The sequence below is a fragment of the Danio rerio genome, chromosome 2 (assembly GCF_052040795.2).
Source record: "Danio rerio strain M-AB ecotype USA chromosome 2, GRCz13ab, whole genome shotgun sequence".
Classification (NCBI taxonomy): Eukaryota; Metazoa; Chordata; class Actinopteri; order Cypriniformes; family Danionidae; genus Danio; species Danio rerio.
Window position 1 is genome coordinate 29,416,936 of NC_141022.1, and position 21,915 is coordinate 29,438,850.

At 32.7% G+C, this 21,915-nt stretch overlaps 1 protein-coding gene across 12 annotated transcripts in view; it reads left to right on the forward strand.

Moving 5' to 3' along the window:
- Positions 1-21,915, forward strand: part of tnika (TRAF2 and NCK interacting kinase a) — a 159,626-nt gene that overhangs the window by 70,022 nt on the left and 67,689 nt on the right. For all 12 annotated transcript variants that reach the window (XR_015477551.1, XM_087238840.1, XM_087238829.1 and 9 more), the window contains 2 exon segments: positions 7,353-7,409; positions 9,147-9,272. Coding sequence is in view for 8 of the 12 variants with exons in the window: in XM_087238829.1 (XP_087094955.1) it covers positions 7,353-7,409; positions 9,147-9,272 (183 nt within the window). In the remaining 4 variants the exon portion in view is untranslated.

Here is a 21,915-nt window from a genome sequence, read left to right on the forward strand (position 1 = left end):
TGGAAGCCCAGCTAGTAGAGAGTTGCAGTAATCCAGTTTGGAGAGAACAAGAGCTTGAACAAGGAGTTGAGCTGCATGTTCAGATAAGAAGGGTCGGATCTTTCTGATGTTATAGAGTGTGAATCTGCACGATCGAGCAGTTCTAGAGATGTGGTCAGAGAAGTTTAGTTGGTCTTCAATCGTTACTCCAAGGCTTTTCACCATTTTGGATGCAGTAATGGTTGCCCCGTCCATCTGGATTGAAAAGTTATGGTGTAGAGTCGAGTTGGCAGAAACTACAAGCATTTCCGTTTTTGCGAGGTTCAGCTGAAGATGATGATCTTTCATCCAGTGTGAAATATCCAACAGGCAGGCTGAAATGCGAGCTGGAACCGAGGGATCATCAGGATGAAAAGAGAGGTATAGCTGGGTATCATCAGCATAGCAGTGGTAGGAGAATCCATGTCTCTGGATGACTGGTCCTAGAGATGATGTGTAGATGGAGAAGAGAAGTGGCCCAAGAACAGAGCCTTGAGGTACCCCAGTGTTTAGATGCTGTAGGTTGGACACCTCACCCCTCCAAGACACCCTGAATGACCTGTCAGTGAGGTAAGATCTGAACCATTGTATAACAGTGCCCGCAACGCCCAGTGACTCGAGCGTAGATAGCAGGATCTGGTGGTTGACAGTGTCAAAAGCAGCTGACAAGTCCAGCAAAATGAGGACTGATGATTTAGAGTCTGCTTTAGCCAGTCTGAGATCCTCCACGACCGAGAGCAGGGCAGTCTCAGTTGAGTGGCCTTTCTTAAAGCCGGATTGCTTGTTGTCCATGAGATTGTTTTGAGTAAGAAAGTCCAGGACTTGATTGAACACTACTTTCTCCAGAATCTTGGCCATGAATGGAAGCAGGGATACTGGTCTGTAGTTTTCAAGTAGCGTATGGTCCAGGTTGGGTTTCTTTAGCAGTGGGGTTACTCTAGCCTGCTTAAATGAAGTGGGGAATAAACCAGAGTCAAGAGATGTGTTAATTATGTGAGTCAGTGTTGGTATGACTGCAGGAGAGATGGCTTGCAAGAGATGAGAGGGAATGGGATCGAGTGGACAGGTGGTTGCATGGCTAGATAGCACCAGTTTGGACACCTCAGACTCAGAGAGCTGAGAAAAAGAGGTGAGTGTGTGTGTGGTGTTGGTGGTGTACCTTGCGTGTTTGTTGTAGGTGCAGCAAATTGAGCACTGATTTTTGCAGTTTTGGTGCAAAAGAATGTAGCAAAGTCATCAGTAGTAAGTGTGGAGGATGCGGGTGGAGGAGGAGGATAGAGGAGGGAGGAAAATGTTTTAAAAAGTAGGTGAGGATTAGTGGCATTGTTGATTTTCAGACGGTAATATGTCTGCTTTGCAGAAGTAACCTCAGTTGAGAAAGAGGACAGAAGAGTTTGGTATGTTAAGAGCTGTGCAGGATTTTTAGTTTTCCGCCAAATTCTTTCTGCAGCTCGAAGTTTTGAGCGATGCTCACGGAGAGCATCCGAGAACCAGGGTGCAGGAGGACTGGCACGGGCCTCCTTTAATTTTATTTTTATTTTTTCCACAGACTTCAACAATCTTGATGGTTCTGTGTGTTTTGTCTATACAGCTGATCTTTATTTTGTATTTTCTATTGGATTCAGGTCAGGTGATTGGCTGGGCCATTCTACAGCCTGATTTTCTTTTTTTTCAAATCATTTGAGAGTTTCCTTGGTTGTGTTTTGGATCATTGTCTTGCATTGCTTGTTTATTTTCATATTCGTCATCCTGCTAATGTAGATATTGGACTAAGGCAGCTGATAGTAATTTACACTGACAAGGGCAGAGGGTTGAAAAACTACTGACAGATTTCAGCTGCTGTCTGGGCTTTCACTGCCTTTCTACACATTCCTTTTTTCATTTGTTCAATGATTTTTCTTGTCATTTAATTTTATTACACATAACTTTAGTTGTTAACTAATTAGATTTGTTTTCTTTATATATACTGTGAATGTATTTCTTTGGTTGTTATCAACATCTGGTAAAAATTTTAAGTCAACGGCACCTTTAGACGTATGCTTTCTGAGAAAATGGTGACATGTTGAATTCTTATTTACCCTACTGTATATATTAATTGTCATTGCGATAATAAAAGTAGTTTTTTCTTTGTGAAGGATTTTTTGATGATTTTTACTTCATCCAATGCAGTAATAGTTTAATTCTGTATGCTTTATCCATTTGATTCATTAAATGAATTTAAATTTATTTGAAGGCTCTGACCGATCATTGAACCTGGGGTACTAGGGGATAGTCCAAAATTTCTCATAATATTGCAGTAAAACCTAAAATATTTATTTAAATACTTCATTGATGAAATTTTATTGATAATTGGTGACAGATTGTGGATAACTTTGTACATGTTTAAACAATACTGAATGATTTCAACAGTTGATAGCTGTTTGATAAGTCAACACCTAATGTAATTAATGACTTAATTATAAAAGCTACCTGTAAAGAAATTTAAAAAGACCCTTTTTGTCAATGCCAAATTCTAAAATCTTATTTGGATAACTTAAATTTGTAAGCAGTAATGCGGCCTCTCAGGTAGTCTTGTCATTTGTTTGACAATCTTTCTTTTGGCCCACCGACAAATAGTCAAGGACGTTCAGCCTAATGTTATGTTGAGTTCTGAATCTCAGGCTATGCTTTTTTGATTTCCTTTTGTTCTGACATTTAACTGTCAAGATATCTTGATCCACCGTATCTCTGTTTACTTCCTCTAGTGCTTTGCTGTCTTTATCCCTCTATCTGTTTGTCTGCCTTCTGAAGCAAGTGTGTTGCTGGGTGTCAAGGTGGGAGACACTGATTTAATTTAAATGAGTGCCGGCTGCCGATTGGCTGAATGTTTCCATGCCTGTCCCCTACATCAGGAGTAGGACATGGCAGATACTTGAGGATATGCTCTACCTGCATGTCAAATCATGTGAATCCCTGCTATATTCACCTTATTTTTCGCCGATGAGCGGGCGCAGCCATTTGAATCTTTTTGGCTCAAGACTTCCAGTCTTATTCATTTCCTTTCATTTTTAGACATTAAAAACTGCTTGTTTCGCTGTTTGGTGTTATAAACTAATATTTTCTTATTGCATTATTTCACTTGGTCTGTAATGTCATGCAAACATTTGTTTGTAGAGCAAGTAGTTTGACCGTTTTCTGCCGTTTATTATTCCTAGTCATTTCTCCCATAGGCGACTGAATCGGACGTTCTAAAACAATCGCGAAAACAGGCGCGCTTCTGCATTGTAGAATAAGGTCAATAGGCAAAACCATAATAAAGGGAGTAGTAGTGTGGCTAAATATGTCAAACAATGTTTTTAATCTGCCATTTCTGACCAGTTTTATGAAATGTGCATCCAATGAACACATTACTTAAATACTTGTTTGGGTGGGTATACATATTCTGATCTTGCAATCTAATATTACTGTATGAAATAAGCTTATGCAATATATGTATGAATTTGAAAGTAGACAATGACCTGAGGCATCATTTAATTAATATCATTAATTATTAACTTGTAACGAAACAAAGCTGCATGCTGAGAATTTGTTTTAGAATAAAAAACTGGTGAAAAAACTTTGTTTTCCACTTTCATTTTTATTTATTTATTTATTTTTGCTTTCAAATAGGCCTGTCTTGAAATGTATTTTTGGTTGTACAATATGTTGCACCAAAATATATTGCGTTAAATATTATTGTCATTTTAAGACCATTGTATGCCACTCATTATATAATGGCAGAATGAAAATATATCATCGCAATGCAAGTACACTCTTCCAAAGAACACATACTATTTTATTTAATTATAGTCATTTTAACAATTTATTAATTAGGCATTGGAATCAGAATGTGAAAATGCATATCCTAAATATATGATAATAAATGTTAACAAAAAAGTGCAAGGTTTTGAGGCTGCAATATCTGCTACCAGATCTGTTTTCAGTTGTCAGACACCCAAATGAAAATATGCACCATAAAGTAATTTATGGTAAATACTATAGTGATAGTGATATTTTGAAACCATACTGACACTGTCACCTCCAATAGAGATAGAGAGGTTCAATCAGCTAAAATGTTGCTAGAATTGTTTAAGGGCGATAAATATTGCATCATCAAAAATTATTTTAATTTATTTTAATAATTTCCATGTGTTGTGTGATAAGTCGATATTGATTATTGTGACTGGCCTACTTTCAAACCAAACTTACCACTTTAGAAGGCAAAGTGTAAATCCTGCCCACTTCAACAGAACAACAAAGACAAGCTCTAAACCTTTCAGGCCCAGTTCACACCTGTACATCTTTTGTGATGGGATAAATAAATACATCTTAATATCAGGTATAAACCGGGTCTTTTAAGAAATACTAATGTTTTAAGAGCTAACGGAGGATTGGGACGTAATGAGTATGAAGACGTGCCAAACATTCCTTTATCCCCCTTCAGTGTAAACACTGTGAAATCTGGGTTTAGCTACTCTGACACAATTCATACTGCAATGACTTTAATTATGAAAAAAAAAAACCTCCTTGTGATTCAGGAATGGGGACAGAGACTGTGTAAACCTCCATGTGAGTGTGATTTAAGAATTGTGTGTGCGTATTTAACTGTTGAAGGCCAGTAAGCTTCTGTGGGTGGTTTAATGATATTTAGCTAATGCAGCTGCACTGAGTTTTTTTATTTATTTATTTTATTTATTTATTTTTTTTAAATAAAGAATTGTTCTCCAGTCTTGACTCTTTTTAAAGGATCATGTGAAAATGAGAACTGCAATAGTAGCTGCTGTAAAACAAAAAATCTGTCAAATCTACTGGGCAATTCATTACCTACATTTATTGCTTTAGCAGACACTTTAATACAAAGAGATTTGCAAATGAGGATAAAAGAAGCACTTTAGAAGGCAGCAATATATGCCATGATATATATATATATATATATATGTATATATATATATGTATATATATATATATATATATATATATATATATATATATATACACATATATATATATATATATATATATATATATATATATATATATACGTATATATATATATATATATATATATATATATATATATATATATATATATATATGTATATATATATGTATATATATATATATATATATATATATATATATATATGTATATATATATGTATATATATATATATATATATATATATATATATATATATATATATATATATGTATATATATATATGTATATATATATATATATATATATATATATATATATATATATATATATATATATATATATATATGTGTATATATATATATATATATATATATGTGTATATATATATATATGTGTATATATATATATATATGTATATATATATATATATATATATATATATATATATATATATATATATATACATATATATATACATATATATATATATATATATATATATATATGTGTGTATAGTGTATATATGTATATATGTATATATTTAATACTTTTATAAAGTCCTTGTAGTAAAGTTTTGATGAAGGTGTCTGGTACACATGGAGAGGAAAAAAACACAAGTGGTTTGTTTAGTCCACTCATCTGCAGGAAGCGCCCTCAGATTTGCACAATGTATTCACAGAAACATAAAGTGTTTATAAGAAAGTGTCTGGTGCAAATGGAGAGGAAAGAATTGGCAATTTAAAATGTCAATTCTTATAATGTCAGTCAAGTCACTGTCAAACTACAGTTAAATAAAGACATTTTCAACAGCGAAGCTAATGTTGAGTCTGAACGATAAATAATTCATAAATAAACAGCAGAACAAGCTTTTTATTAAGGTTAATCATATAATAATATACAACGTTTAATGTATGCAACTTTGAATTAAGTTTTTTTTTTTTTTAACAGTGAGCTTGAACTGATTTACAATATTTAAAATAACAAAAATACTAATTTTAGGGTGCTTTCACACCTGTAGATCAATTGTTTTGTTTCAAAACAGTGATTAAAATTGTTACAATGTTTATTTCTGTTCTTGGTGCAGTTCGTTTTTGCACTGCAAAGTTTCTAAATAGACCAAAATAGCTAAAACAAGTCAAGTACGAGTCAACTCTCCTCAAATAGGTCAGAGTTCTCCTGTTTATTTTTCAGTCATGCTCAGCTTTAATTTTTGTTTATGAGCAACAAGACATTATAAGCAAAAAGCTGCCCTTTAATTTTGAATGGTGACACCCACAGCATTATAGGCTTTACATTATAGAGAGAAAACAGATAAACCAAGATTGCAGTTCTGTCGATTTCCCTTACTGATAAACAGCTCTCGTTAATACTTCAGCGTGATTTCACTTTTGTATTTGACATGAAACGCACATTTACCGGTAGGAATTATGACATCCCGCCCTTATCATCATCCTCTCTTTATATAGCTATATATACCTATTACTTATCAATAACAGACAATGATATAGCCTGGTTCGGTATAGTTTGTTTGATCACATTGCTTTCTTACTACAATCAATCCGCTCCTGAGTTCGTTTTAATCAAGCATAGACCACCTCATTCAGGCGATCTCAGACAGATTGTTTTGGTGCAGATCTGAGCACGATTGCTTATTTCACATTTACTAAACGAATGGGGGAAACGTGCCAGGTTCCAAAGCAAAAGTCTAGGTGTGAAAGCACCCTTAGTTTGTAAAATATAAAAATTGCTACTTTTTACTGTATTTATTAATCAAAATGAGTGATTCTTATTTGTATCATTAAAGGTTTTACATTTTAACTGACTAAACCTGTTTTAATGCCCTTATCTTTAAAAGAAAGGAGCCTTTTAATATAAAAATCACATCATGATTGTATGAAGTGTGCATGGCAGTCTTGCTCTTTACAGAATGCTTAAGACAAAAACCATAGTAAACAAAGACTATTGTTTTATTACATTGACATGAGTAATCAAATTAAATATAGGTGTAACCAACCTGCTTTTGTTTTGTAGTAATTAATAACCAATTATACAACAATTGTTTCTTTGTGAACCGTTTTCCCAGGGTGTGTTTGTTTGGATAAACAGAAAATGATGTAATTGAGGTCAGCTAGCCTAAGCATTAAGATATGTTGTTGACATTTCATGACTTCTGCCTTTATTTCATTAATCTGCACAATCAATTTATGTAATTGGAAACTGCTGCTTGTTACTTTGTTTAGAGCTGGAATGTTTAATATGATAAATCTTTTCCATTTTGATGTAAACTTAGTGTTTGTTTCCCATGATCAAGTCGCAATAATATTCAAAGTAATGTGCTTTTTCCTAATCACAATCTCTGTTTGTTTCTCTGCAGGGCCGACATGTCAAAACAGGTCAACTGGCTGCTATCAAGTGCATGGATGTCACAGGGGTGAGTTCATTTTCATCATATCTTCTGTATTGACCTCTATTTATTTTCGAAGTTCTTTCACAGACAAGACGTCAAAGCCTCTTGAAGAGTCCTCGGCTCAAATCACAAATCTTCAGGCTTAGCTGATCTTATTTTTGACGTTTTATTATAGCCATATATCCTCCGGGCTTAGTTTCTTCCTCATTTATTCTCTGGGTGATAAAGTATGACGTCTTCCTAATCACCTTTTAGCATCCTCCTTTATAACAGTGGGGAAAAGATAATAAAAAACAATAATGTCTTCTGTAGAGTTGTCTAAAACGACAGTCTGTTTTTGTTTATTTTGAAAGCAGTTGCATTTGAATCAGTATTTCAGCCACGGCTGGTCTTTTTACGGCAGATTTTTCCAATCTCGCCTTTTATTTTTAATCTAAAGTCAATTTGGCATTTAATAAGCTGTTGTAGATTTTGAAATACCATAGCGAATTCAATTCACAGGCTGTTATGGTTTTCACTGGCCTCTGTTGGATGTGTTTGTAATGGCTTGTGCCTGCCCCTCGTTATTTCAGGGTGAATAGCGATTGATTAGCGGATTGACTGGATCCTTGTTTTGTAGCATGAAACGGCCTCCCTGTACTGTTTATATGATGGACTGTGGCTACTACAAAACCTTTTCTGCTGGGTTTATAGATGTAGTGTCTTAAAATGCTTGGGATGCAGTACAGGTTGACAGTACTGCAGATTTGAGACATAGTTTGTAGTACATCTCATAACAAACTCTTTTAAAATGGATTTCAAAGACTAGAAAAGTCATTATTTCTAATCAACAGCTTTTTTTAGTGCATTATACACAACAGATTGTTTCAAATAGTTTTACAGACAGTAATAAAGAGGAAAATTGCAATTATGTAAGCTTTATAAAATATGAGAAATTCTTTTGTCAAATAAGTTTTATTGAAGACAAAGATTCAAGATGAAAAGAATTCTGTCTACATATTTTATCCGCATATAACATAGGCCTGCAAATTAGTTATTTGTGACTTACATTTTTTCAATAACTTCTCCAAAAACTCCATTTATCGACTTTTTATTTTATAGTATTTAGTAGGCAATTCCAGATCCAATAGCATGATCGGAAATCAGGCCCAATCATGCGGTTTCAGACTCGATCGGAATCAAACTTTAACTCCCGATCAGGACTCAAATATATAGGTGAATTACTGATTTGAAAACATTCAGGATGTGGGAAAAAAAAAAAAAAAAAAAAAAAATATATATATATATATATATATATATATATATATATATATATATATATATATATATATATATATATATATATATATATATATATTAGTAAAAATGAAATGCATAGAAAATCCTTTAAATACTTAATGGAGTTGTGAGGGCACCCTGCCGTCAGATTGGATTGTTCCTGTAAATTAGTGTTTGACCTGTAGTGAATGAGCGCGCAGATAAAGAGAGTTGTCATTAGCTCAGATCGCCGTTCATCAGCATGATCTTGAGAAGAGCTCATTGAATTGAGGACCCTAACAGGCTCCCAGAGGGACACTCTAGTAAAGATGTCATTCATGGGGCCAAGAGCTAATCTTGCGCTCTCTGCCCTCCATCTACTTCATGTAAAAAGCACCTGCATTTGTAAGTGGGCCAGAGTGGTCTTGCAGGCCTCTAGCATTACTCCAGAAAGTAGAAATTGTGAGCTATCCCGTCATCTCCTGCTTGCTTGTGTCTTCACAGGAGGAAGAGGAGGAGATCAAAGCGGAGATCAACATGTTGAAGAAATACTCTCACCACAGGAACATCGCCACCTACTATGGTGCCTTTATTAAAAAGAACCCACCCGGCGTGGACGACCAGCTGTGGGTGAGTAACATGACCCTCTGTGTCAGTAGACATGGAGGAAGAGCATATCCATCTGTGACCCACACACACACTGCCCTGTGTGTATGCGATATTTTGGAGGGGGATGTATCAATGATAAATGGGGCATAGGTGAACATTGATGAGCTGGAATCAAAGCGCTATTGTCTTGCCTTCACACATTTTGTCTTGAGAAGAATATTTGGAAGTTTTAGAACTTTGTAAAGGCTGTGAGATCTTTTTATAAACATTTAAATCTGTCTTTATGTTGCCACCATGTTTTGGGGTTGATCAGTACAGGTTTTCCAAACGCTATGCAGAGATAGTAATCAACATTTAAAGTGGATCAAAACTTTTCCTCAAAGTTTTCCTAAAACCAAAATGTGTACCTGTTCTCATCTTATGAAGGCTTTTGAATATTTTTGATCCACTTCAAACGGTAACTGCTGTAGAGCAAATGTGCTTTGAAATCCTAGTCTCGTTTATAAAGAGTATGCAATATCCATTTATATCTTCGATCTATTAGCATCACACATTTAAGCTAATCTTATCTTTTAAACTCATGGTGTACATCATGGTTTCATCTACAGCTACCTAAACACCAAACTTTTGAACTGTCTAAAGATTGCTCCTCTTTCTCTCCATGTGGGTATTTGGTATATAGATATACACGTTTGCGATCAGGATTTTCTGTAGTATTATTTGTGTGCTTGAGTTTGTTAATTGTAATGAGACTAACATAAAGCTTTTTGTTTATACTGTATGTGACAATCTCGTTTTTCAACCACACCTACATTGCACCAAGTTAAATACATCTCATGTTTTGAATATGCAGCTAGCGCAGTGCATGTCTTGTGATAAGAAACAAACAATCAGCTTCCCCGATTGTATGGTTTATATACACTTCAGTAGTAACTGTAGTGTAGTTACCTCAGAGAAGCACGAAGCACTCAAACACTGTTGCCTTTAACTTTGTCCATAATTAAGTGTTGTATCAGAACTACAGCACGGGTATGTCAGTGGTGGTGAATCTGAGAGTGCAGCTGATAGTTGCTTAGCCATGACAGACATCACAGAAGCAAAAGCTCATAAGTGCATTGAAATAGTTTGGTTTAGTTGTTTTTTTTATTTATTTATTTATTTTTTTTTAGTTTTTATTTTAGTTTTAAAGCACTTTAAAAACTGTTGAATGGCTGACCAAAATGCTGTACATAAATACAAGATAAGACTTAAAGTTGAAGTCAGAATTATTACCCCCTCTATTTTTTTTCCCAATTTCTGTTTAACATAGAAATTTTTTTTTCAACACATTTCTAAACATAATAGTTTAATAACTAATTTCTAATAACTGTTTTTTATCCTTGCCATGATGATATTAAATAATATTTTATTAGACCTTTTTCAAGTCACTTCGATACAAGTGACTTTTAAAGGCTTAACTAGGTTAATTAGGTTAACTAGGCAGGTTAGGGTAATTAGGCAAGTTATTGTATAACGATGGTTTGTTATGTAGACCATCGAGAGAGAAAAAATGCTGCTTAAAGGGGCTAATAACTTTGACCATAAATTGTTTTTTTTTTTATTTAAAACTGCTTTTACTCTTGCCAAAATAAAACAAATAAGACTTTCTCTTGAAGAAAAAATATTATCAAACATGCTGTAAAAATGTACTTGCTCTATTAAACATAATTTGAGATATCTAAAAAAGAAAAAAAATCAAAGGGGGCTAAAAATTCTGACTAAACTATATATCCAGAAATCCAGAAAAATCAATAAGAGTAGGCTGCTTAATACAGTGTTGTCAGACAAATTAAAAAAAAATTCTAAAACATACAGACCAATAATTCTTAAAAGTGAAGGAAAACAAATGAGCTTTAGGAAGAGATTTGAAAACTTATAAAAAGGGGAATCATTTATTCAGCATTGAATAAAGAATTTTCCACATGTTAAGATTGCAAGAGCTTAAAATATAGGAGGGTTACAGGGATGCAGAAGATCAGGTGGATATTTTGGAGCTGCTTTATTTAATCATTTGAACACAAATAAAATAATTTTTAACTGTTTTAAAGTTGACTGGGAGCCAGTGGAGGGGGCATAGAATAAGGATGACGTGGTTATATTTGCGACCATTTTCAAGACATTTGGATGCAAAATTTGACTGACTGACTTGAGATTTTGAGATTTCGTAAAATTGCAGTTATCCAAAAGCAAGTGGGAGACATGGTGGCACAGTGATTAGTACTGTTGCCTCACAACCTGGTCAGTTGGCATTTCTGTGTGGAGTTTGCATGTTCTCCTTGTGTTTGCGTGAGTTTCCCCTGAGTGCTTCGGTTTCATTTACAGTCCAAAGACATGCGCTATAGGTGAATTGGGTAAGCTAAATTGTCCGTAGTGCATGTTTGTATCCCCAAGTCCTCCAGATTGGGGGTTGAGTGTTGGGCTAACAACTTACCTCATGAAAAGTAGATGATACGAAACACCAATCAGGTGTGACTAAACATCCACTGTTGAGTAAGTAAGTAAGTAATCCAAAAGCAAAGGTATGAAATTTTGAATAACTCGTGTGATTCATCAGACAAAATGTGTTGATCTTCTCCAGTCGGTCTCACAGACTAACTAGATGACTTATGTGATTGACAAATATGAGTGGACCTATTCTGATAAATCTATGAATGGCACGCTTGCAGTAGTCAATGAACAATACACTCTGTTAAGATTGTTTTAACCTAAAGTCAGTAACAATCACAATTCTAAGGTCAGAAAGGGTTTTCCCTATGTCTGCTGTCTGGACTTTGCTTCTTCGATCTGTACTTTCCCTCTCTGTCCACTTCTCTTCTCTGCTGAAAGACAGGACAGGTCTGATAGCGGCAGGGTAATTTGTGTTGTTTATCAGCGGCAGCAGGGACACACAGGGGTGCATAGACGCAGCGCTGCACCAATAAAGATAGACATCACAGGAAATGAAGTGCATTTGTGACACATGTGGCCACTGAGTGACAGTCTTTGAATGACCAGACCTTTCGGATGAAGGGTGAAATTCCCTCTGCTGTGAGGCTCGAGGGCCACAGACCTCCTCAATATTCTTTCTGACCTGCCAAACAAAATCCAGAAGACAAAGGATGAGAGAAGGAAGCTCTTTGCATGATCAAGTGATTTGAAAGCCACATTCAAGTTTGGCGCTGTCCTCTTGGCATTCGTGTTTCCAAAGGAATTCATTCACTCCTGCCGATTGCATAAGCACTTTCTATTTTACGAGCGCTCGCACCAGTTTGGCCTTAACACAGCAGTTAGTGCTCTGAACTCCGAATTAAGCTCGAAGCCTATAAATTAGCCCTTCAGTTTTGTCTGAGCGCACAAAGATTAGTTTGCAGCACATTGCACATTTTATTCAGACTGAAGCAGAGGCAATAAAAGGCTGCCCTTTAAAAAAAGACCAGCTTACAGCAGCATGTCGTTTTGACGTTTCTTTAGGCTGCTGTTTTTGCTGGTTTGTGCTGCTGTGCTAGCTGTTAAAGGTCTTGTTCTGACATCAGGGTTGGCTAAAAATCTTGTTGGTTTAACACGGATGAGAGGCTGTGCTCATGAATATGTGATGCACAAATGGGTTTTGAGATCTTTTCAATTATTTCTGATTGCTAATAACTTTCTGAAAGTGCATCTGCTACTTTTGTAGTTCATTTATTATTTCTCTAAGGATGCATCTCAAGTTTTGTACAATAATTTATTTATAGTAAGCTACTGTACACTACTTTTCAAAGTTTGAGATAAATATTTTTATACTAATAATAATAATAATAATAATAATTTAAAGAAATAAAACTCATACTTGGTTACATTTTGTTTAATCAAAGATGCAGTAAACCAGCATTTTTTTCTGATATTATATTATATTATATTATATTATATTATATTATATTATATTATATAAAATTGTATTATATTGTTTTATATTATATTATTTTATATTACATTTTATTTTTTATTTTATTTTATTTTACATTATTTTATTTTATTACATTATATTTTATTATATTATTTTATTTTATATAATATCTTATTATATTATATAACCTTTTATTTCATTATATTACATTACATTTTATTATATTATTGTGATAATGCTTATATATTATATTAAATTATATCATATTATATCGCATCGTATCGTATTGTTTAATATTATATTATATTATATTATATTATATTATATTATATTATATTATATTTTTTATTTTGTTAATTTGTATTAGTTTTTTTGCAATGTGAAATAACAATTTCTTATGTTAATATATTTTATTTATTGCTATTATTACTATTATTATTATTATTATTATTATTATTATTACTATTATTAATAATTAATATTATTATTACTGCTATTATTACTGGTTATTACTTCACTACTAGATCTATACTTTACCTCTTTAGTTGTGACCTGTATCTTCAGATATCAGTCTAATATGAATATAAACATTTTACATTTATTATCAATATTAAAAACGGCTAACCTATTTTATTGAAAACATTTTTTTTTATTATTATTGTTTATTCTCAGTTACTAAATGGCAAGTTCATAAAAACCATATTTCTTAGGAAAAAGTGGCCATGAACCACAAAGTCTTGTTCAAAATGATTGATTTTTTTGGTTTTATCAAAAATATTGGTGGTGTTTGAGGAGATTCCTCCAATGTGTAAAGCAATTAAATTGCCTAGAAAAGCGTTATATAAATGTAGGGAATTATTATTAAATATTATAAAAATATTGATTCTATTATTTTTTAGTGCCAAAAATCATTTGAATATTAAATAAAGATTATGTTCCTTAAAAGCGTTTTGTAAATTTCTTTCTGTAAATACATCAAAACTTTTTGGTTGTTATGCATTGCCAAGAACCTAATTTGGACAATTTTTAAAGGTAATGAACTCTCAAATTTCAGACTTAAAATAATTGTATATCAGAAAATATGTTGTCCACCCATAACAAACCATACATCAATGGAAAGATTATTTATAAGATTATATAGGTCCGCACAATTTCTGCAGATTTTTAACCCATCATCGAGTCTATTTATTTACTTATAAATGTGTATAAATTGATATTTATTCAGTTTTTATATTCATTTCAGTAATATTATCAACTGATATGAAAATGTTCATATGATTTATTTACAGTACAGTTTGTAAAGTAATAGTCTTTTAGTAGATCTATTATATGTGAGACTTGCTTTGTTTATCAAAAAAGTGGATCTAATTGGATTTGCATTGTAAACATTCAATAAAAGTTTAAAAGCTATTATGTTTTATGTCATATATTAAGTCTTTAGTTATTATACTCCCAAAATCATTACGCATAAATTTGCAGATTTTTTTTTTTCAAAATTCTGTGCAGAAATAGCAAAAAATGTCAGCAGATTCTGTCTGTCCCTACTTATGACCTAGTTAACTATGTTTTGTAACATTTTTAACACTGTTAAAAAATAACAAAAAAAAGTTCCTACTTTAAATTAAAATTACCTAAACATTTGATCTAATGTCTCTCATCGAATTTGTAACATGATGTTCTAACTAAATTAGATCTTATATGGTTAGCACGCAAAATATGTTGTCATTATATATTGATCATAACAGTTTTACAATTTTGCTACTATTTTTGATCAGTGAAATGCTTCCCTGCAATATGTGTTTTATTTTCCTAAAAAAAGGAAATTTAGTTTCAGTATACTGCAGCTAATAAGAGCAGTAGCTGAGATCTAATGCAGTCAAATAAAATCTACTGTAGTTATGAAATGCCTGCACATCCCACACTCTTTTGGAGACTCCTCTGTCTAGTCGGACACGCTGGTGCTGAATCACAGCCTCAGACTGACTGTGATAGTCTATGAAAATGAGTCAGCATCTTAAAATAGAGAAGCGCTGTCAACCACAACACAACCTCATCAGCAGAGCTCAATGATCTCATTCTTCCTCCTTTATAACATCCCAGACACAAAAAGAACCAGTTTCTTGTGAATCATTAAGTATTAAAGAGGTCAAGCAGGACATGATGTTTTATTTTTAATTATTTGTTGTTGTGTTTTTTGCATGTCGTAAGTAGGTTATGATTTGCTTAAAAGACCTCATGATTACTGAGCTCAACTTCACCCAATTTATCCTCGAATGAACATCACGATTCTGTTGAGGCTCAGCACTGGACTCGGCAGCAAATGCTGAGTTTCGGAGAACTGAATAATGCAAAGTGTTTCCTTATTTAACTGGAGGCCATTTCCAGAGGCGGCGGCTCGAGTAGCTGCTGTGTGCTCGACTAACATGGAGTATTGGAACCTGAGGGTTGAGCTCAGAGGCCGTGTCTAGACAGGACACTCTCTGCTCAAGTGCGATTAGAGGAGCTCCGAGCACAAGTCACTTCACATTACTGCACAACTAAGGCTAAATTTGAAGGTTCGAGGATCAGCTGAGTTAGTGATTGTTAGTGATGCAACCAGCCTAGAATTTTCATTCATTCATTCATTCATTCATTCATTCATTCATTCATTCATTCATTCATTCATTCATTCATTCATTCATTCATTCGTTATTATTTTTTAATATTTCATTCATTCATTTAGTTATTTATTCATTTTAATTTAATATATTTTATTTAATTTTATAGTTTTATTCATTTATTCTTCATTTATTCATTTTCTATTTATTTATTTATTTATTCATTTATTTATTTATTGATTAATTTATTTGATAATTAATAAATTAATTTATTGTATTTTATTTTATTTTATATATTTATTTATTCATTGCTTATTTAATTTTCATACATTTAATTAATTAATTAATTAATTAATTAATTATTAATGCATCCACTCATTCATTCATTCAATTATGTATTCATTTATTTTATTCATTCATTTATTTATTCATTCGTTCATTAATTCATTCATTTATTTATTAATTTATGCATTAATTTATTTATTTAATTATGCATTCATTTATTAATTTGTTAATTTATTTATTCATGTATTTCATTTATTTATTCAATAATTTATTCATTTTTTATTTAATTAATTATTTAATTGTTCATTCATTTATTCATACATTTATACACATATTTATACTGTATCGTTTCTTATAGTCAGTTAAATGTCTGTTGATGGAGCAGTATCAACAGACATTAAGCAGTCAACTAATACTCAAATGGACTATCAAAATAAGTGTTAAGATTTACCATTTATTTATTCATTTATTCATTCAATTATACATTGTTCATTCATTCATTCATTCATTCATTTTTATTTTACCTATCAACTAATTGATTAAATTAAAAAAAATAAATAAATTATTATAAAGCATTTGGGCAGATACTGATACTGATTTCCAATTTTTTTTTCAAGAATGATTGAAAATAAAATTGCATGAAAAAGATCATCATCTACTTTAGCACAGGCTGAGCTATCGACAGTGATTTAAATTTACAGGCAACTATTTCACTGTAATCGCCTTACTATTGTTATTGTCAAATTCGAAGATGGCTATATTTAATTAGTGAAAACACACTTAAAGTCTAAAGTCCTGGCTTATCTGACAAGCAAGCAAAAGGTGACTGCTTTCATTTTTGAGTGAATTGTCCTGTTATTGTTTTGTGTAGCTAAAAAAAGTTTTGCTTTAAATATAGCTTAAACTGTTAGCTAGACTATAAAAAAATCCTTATACCTTTTTTTGGTCATTGATGTTTGTATTTTTTAATTTTTATCATATATTTATGCTTTTTAGTTGCATTATGGGATCTTTCTTCCAACAACTTTTAAACTCAAAGTTGTAAAAAGTGATTCATTAAGATTTTTAATAGATTACAGTCATATATTGTCTGAGTTGATGTTGTAAATTATGCTACAAAACCTTGTAATCAAAATTAAATAGTCCTGGAATGATATATTTTAATTAAACCAAACTGTAAATCTGACTAATTCTTATCTTAATGAAGAGTACGCAATATCCAGCTAAATACTGAAAAAATAATAATATTATAACAGATTTTTTAATTAAATGCAATGCATGTAAGAAACTAAAACCCTGTAGTGTATAGACATTAAAAACTAAAGGCACAAACATCAAAATGACGAAACAACACAATTCTAACTGAAATTGTATTAAAATAATACTAAATGAACACATGCAACAGCATGAGTTATAGGATTATGATCATTTTCAAGTCTAGGCAATCCTTTAATGATTAATTAAAGGTTTAACAAGTTTATGAATTGCTGTGTTGTGACATAACTAAAAACAATTTAAAAATATATATTTTGGCTGCATTTGAACTATACTTCAGTTTTTTTGTGTTGGCTCAGGTACAAAACAGTTAAATCTATGTAATGAGTTGCATTTGCCATTTTCATTTGCATCAAGAACAGCTTCAGACAGCAAACAACTCAGAGTAGACTTTTAGGTACTGTAGGTGTTTAAATGCGAGTTTATTTCCCAGTGTTTGTCAAAGCACTTGATTCTGTACTAGAACGGTAGATGTGGTTATTTGTCAGTTGCCCTTTTCATGAGAACAAATCCTGCTTTCTTCTGGAAGAGTTCACTGCCTCCATCTGGGAAAACAAACGGGCAAAGATTAATGAGCAGTGATTAACTAACACACTCCCTCTGTAATATGGGCTTATCTGCATTACAGCAATATCACCTTTTTGCATCTGAGGAATTGCCTTTCCCCTTAGTACATATCTTAATGACGGCTGAAGAAAAGAGCTGAATTTTTACATCAGTTCATTTTTCAAGGACATTTCAGAGTAGCAAAGTTTGTGTGACAGTCGCTTGAGTTAAAGCTTGAAGTGTTATTGTGTCCTTGCGTTCTTTCCCTTCATCTCATCATTATTCTGTGGTGTAGCTCTCTCTTCTCGGATTTGTAACATGATCTTCAGACTTTATATAGGAAGCCTCAAGCTATACATATGCAAACTCCAATTCTTTAATATTCCTATTGAACAAAGAGTTTCCCATGATTTTCATGGTAAAGGGCAGCGCTTAACATTAAATATTAAATGAAACAATATATATATAAAAAATAATTTCTCTTTTTGTTGCACCCAATTGACACAAGGCTTTGGTGTCAACTCTTGACGGAGGCGATCATCATAGCAGTGTCAGCCAATGAAATTAGTTGGCAATAGGCTACTTTCTGAGCTGGGGTATTTGCATAAAGCGATTTGATTGGCTGACGTGTCCATTGGTGCTTAAAGTTGAGAAAGTTGTTGCAAGTAATGCCACTAAAGCGGCGCCGATGGATCCACAATTAAGCAGATGTCTTTATCATAAACATCTTAAAAGGGGATTGAGGATTATTAAAGCGCTTTAAATCAGCAGAGAGCAGCAATACTGTATATACATCCCATGATAATGATTCCAAGTCTAACTTAGTTTAGCTGTTTTTTTTTTTTTTTATTTAGTTCTTGCATCAGAGTGTTGGAGGAAAAAGCTGTTTTCCACCGTTGGTTTGTTCAGTTCACTCACCTGTGTGAAGCCCACTCAGAATTGCACAATGTTTACTCAGAAACATAGATTGTTTATAAGAAAGTGCTTTATGCATATGGAGAGCTTTTGTTTTTGTTCCTCTTGTTTTATGTTTTTGTGTTGTGCATGTTTTGTTTAGTATTGCTTTTGTTTTTCTTATTTGTTCTCTTCTCTATTTGTTCTTTTTTATAGTTTTAATTTAGTTTTGCTTTGGTTTGGTTCTGTTTTTACCCCAGCTGTTTTGTTTTGCTCCATGTGTTCAGTTCAGAACTTTATTTATTTTTATTTATTTATTTATTTTTTACTTTTGATGAAACAGTTTTGTTTTTGTTTAGTATTGAGCAATTACAGCATTATGGACATTTACCGTAAAATTCAGAATCTAAATTTACAGAGAAAGTATATTTTAAGATCATAAACATCTGTTTATATTTTCCATAACAACTAACTAAAGATTTATTTTTTTTATTTTAAATGAGGAAAATAAACATGCGTTATAGATGTGACCAAAAAAGTTAGCGAGTTTGCCGGATAGAATTCTGGTAAATGTAAACTGCACAACCCCCAAGAAATAATGCTAATAAAAAGATAAGAGTTGGCTCACTATAGAACAACCATGATTGGTTGTTTATTTGACATTTTTGCATTTACGATGAAAAATATTTGTTATGCATGTGACATCTCTTCGCTATGGTTGTGTAAACTTGCCACTTGTGTGCCTTTGGTAAATCAAATATAATTGTTTGAAAACACTGACAGAGACAGTTTGGAGTAATTTCACAGTACTGTAAAATAGCATACACAAAAACCTAGAAATTTGCTATTTTGGTTAAAAAAATTAAATCATGGAAAGTTTGACATTTGCATGGAATTGCTAAATATTTTTGTTTACTTTTTTTTTGTTTTGTTTTCTATTTATTCGAGTTTTTTTTAAAGTTTTGTTTAGCATGTTTCATTTTTGTTTTTGTACTTTCAATGAAACACTTTGAAGAAAAGCGATTACTTCTAATATCCACATTAGATATTACAGTGAAAGTCCCAGCTGATCTCCTGCGCTTGCCAGCTAGTTTCATTCTTGCAGCCAAGTCAGGTCCAATTAAACCTGAGTGATGCAGCCTTTTAAACGCTGCACGTCCTGGGTCTGGGAGACACGGACCGGTGGGAGGGGAGCGGATCAGATCTTCAGCGCATGACGATAGTGACAGGCCTTTCCTCTTGTCTGCTACATTTATCCCAGCATCCACATGCATATTAATGGACAGATCTCACACGCTTGCTCTCTCTCTCTCTCTCTCATGCGGTCGAACAGTGCTCAAAGATTTATGTCCTCCATTTGAATGTCCCTACTTGGCTGTTTGTGTTGAATGCTGCAATATTTATCATGTTTTTTAATGATCCGAGGGACTTTCCTCTCTCTGTTTTATTGTAATGATAAAAATCCACCCAGTGCTCAATGGGGTGTAATCCCATAAAAAAGTAACAGACTGATTAAAGCAGGCGGCCCCTATTGTGCCGTTTGTTTGTTCGGGTTTTTGTTTGTGATTGTTTGCAATTTGAGTGGGTTGTTCTAATATATTTTTGATAAGGAGATGGCAGGCGGGGGGCAAAATAAATAAGATTAAATGGGACAACTGAACAAATACGAAATTCAGGAGGCTAAGAGATGTTCAATAGTTGTTGTTTTTCTTTGTGGTTTTATCAGTGCTTATAAACATGCAAATATGACCTTGAATGTGCAATGCAAAAGCAAACAAACAGACAAAAACATGCAATGTAAGAGAATAAAAGGACATTGAGATGCTGAGTTTTGTTATTTATTAAAACACACAAAGTTATTTTGAAAAATGTTGGACACGTGTAACCAATTGAAAGTAAATATACTGGTTTCTAACACTATGCAAAATGTCTTCTTTTGTGTTCATCATAAACATGTAACTCTTAAAGGATTGAAATCACTTCAGGGTAATTAAATAGGAGTAGATTTTAATTTTGGGGGCTGATGTATCTCTTTAAAATACAATTTTTGTAATTACAGTAGACCAATCTGCATCATCAATTCCACTGCAGTACCTAGATCCTTTACCTAAATATTTCTCAAACTATCTAAAGAGAACATGCGTGTCAGAAAAAAGCATTATAAATACACTATAAAAATAAAAAGAACATTGACTCTGCTAAAAATTGTAAGGCAACTTGCTGCTCAGCTTTGATGAGTTAACTTAAATCAAGTCCTCTACAGTACTTGGGTTAAGAGCCATGTCAACTCAAAAAAAAAAAAAAAAAACTGCAGCAATTTAACTTAAGTTGAGTCAACTTTAATTTTTTGCAGTTCAATTAATTTGAACTTTTTAGAGAAACTGTTACAATTTGTTCAATGCTTGTTCAAATCTCAGTTTGTCATTATCTATATGAAATATAATTTTAGGTACAAAAGGTGCTATTGAAACATGTGGCAGATAATGTTAGGGGGTGGGACATTTCCATTCTAAGCAGGTATTTGATCGGCCAAATATCCATGTAGTCCTTGATGAGTCGCTGATTTTTTTTCTCTGTTTCCCAGAAGAGAAAGACTATAATTTATGCTCTATTTTAATGGAAGTGTATATTCACACTTCAATTAAACCAAACTCTGGTACGATTTTTCTCAAGCTCCGTTCAGTTGAATAAGGGTGAAAACAATGATTAAGCCATCAAAACCATAGTGCACACCTAAGACGCACAGAAATGTATGACAAGATGGATCTCAGACTATTTTTGAACAAACTGTGGTGCACTTCAATTTAAAAACGAATGTACGGATCTAAACAAATAGGACCTCAAAAAAATTACAACCGTAAAAAGACCTTTTTTTTCTTTCAGATGTTGGCCTTTAGTTGAAGGTATTAGGAATGTTTGAGATTGCAGAGGATTTCTTGGTTAGGTTTACAAAGTTTTACACATTTATAACTCTAAAAGTGCTCATTTGAAAAAAAAAATACCATGACCAAGTTTATCCTAAAATACATGCACTGTAAAACCCAACAGACAACTTTATCAAATGAAATGTGTGTAATTAACTCACAAATTACTGAAAGTTAATTCTACTTACTTGAAAAGAAGTTTGAACTTAGTGTTGAAGGTAATGAGTTAATTAAATATCTTA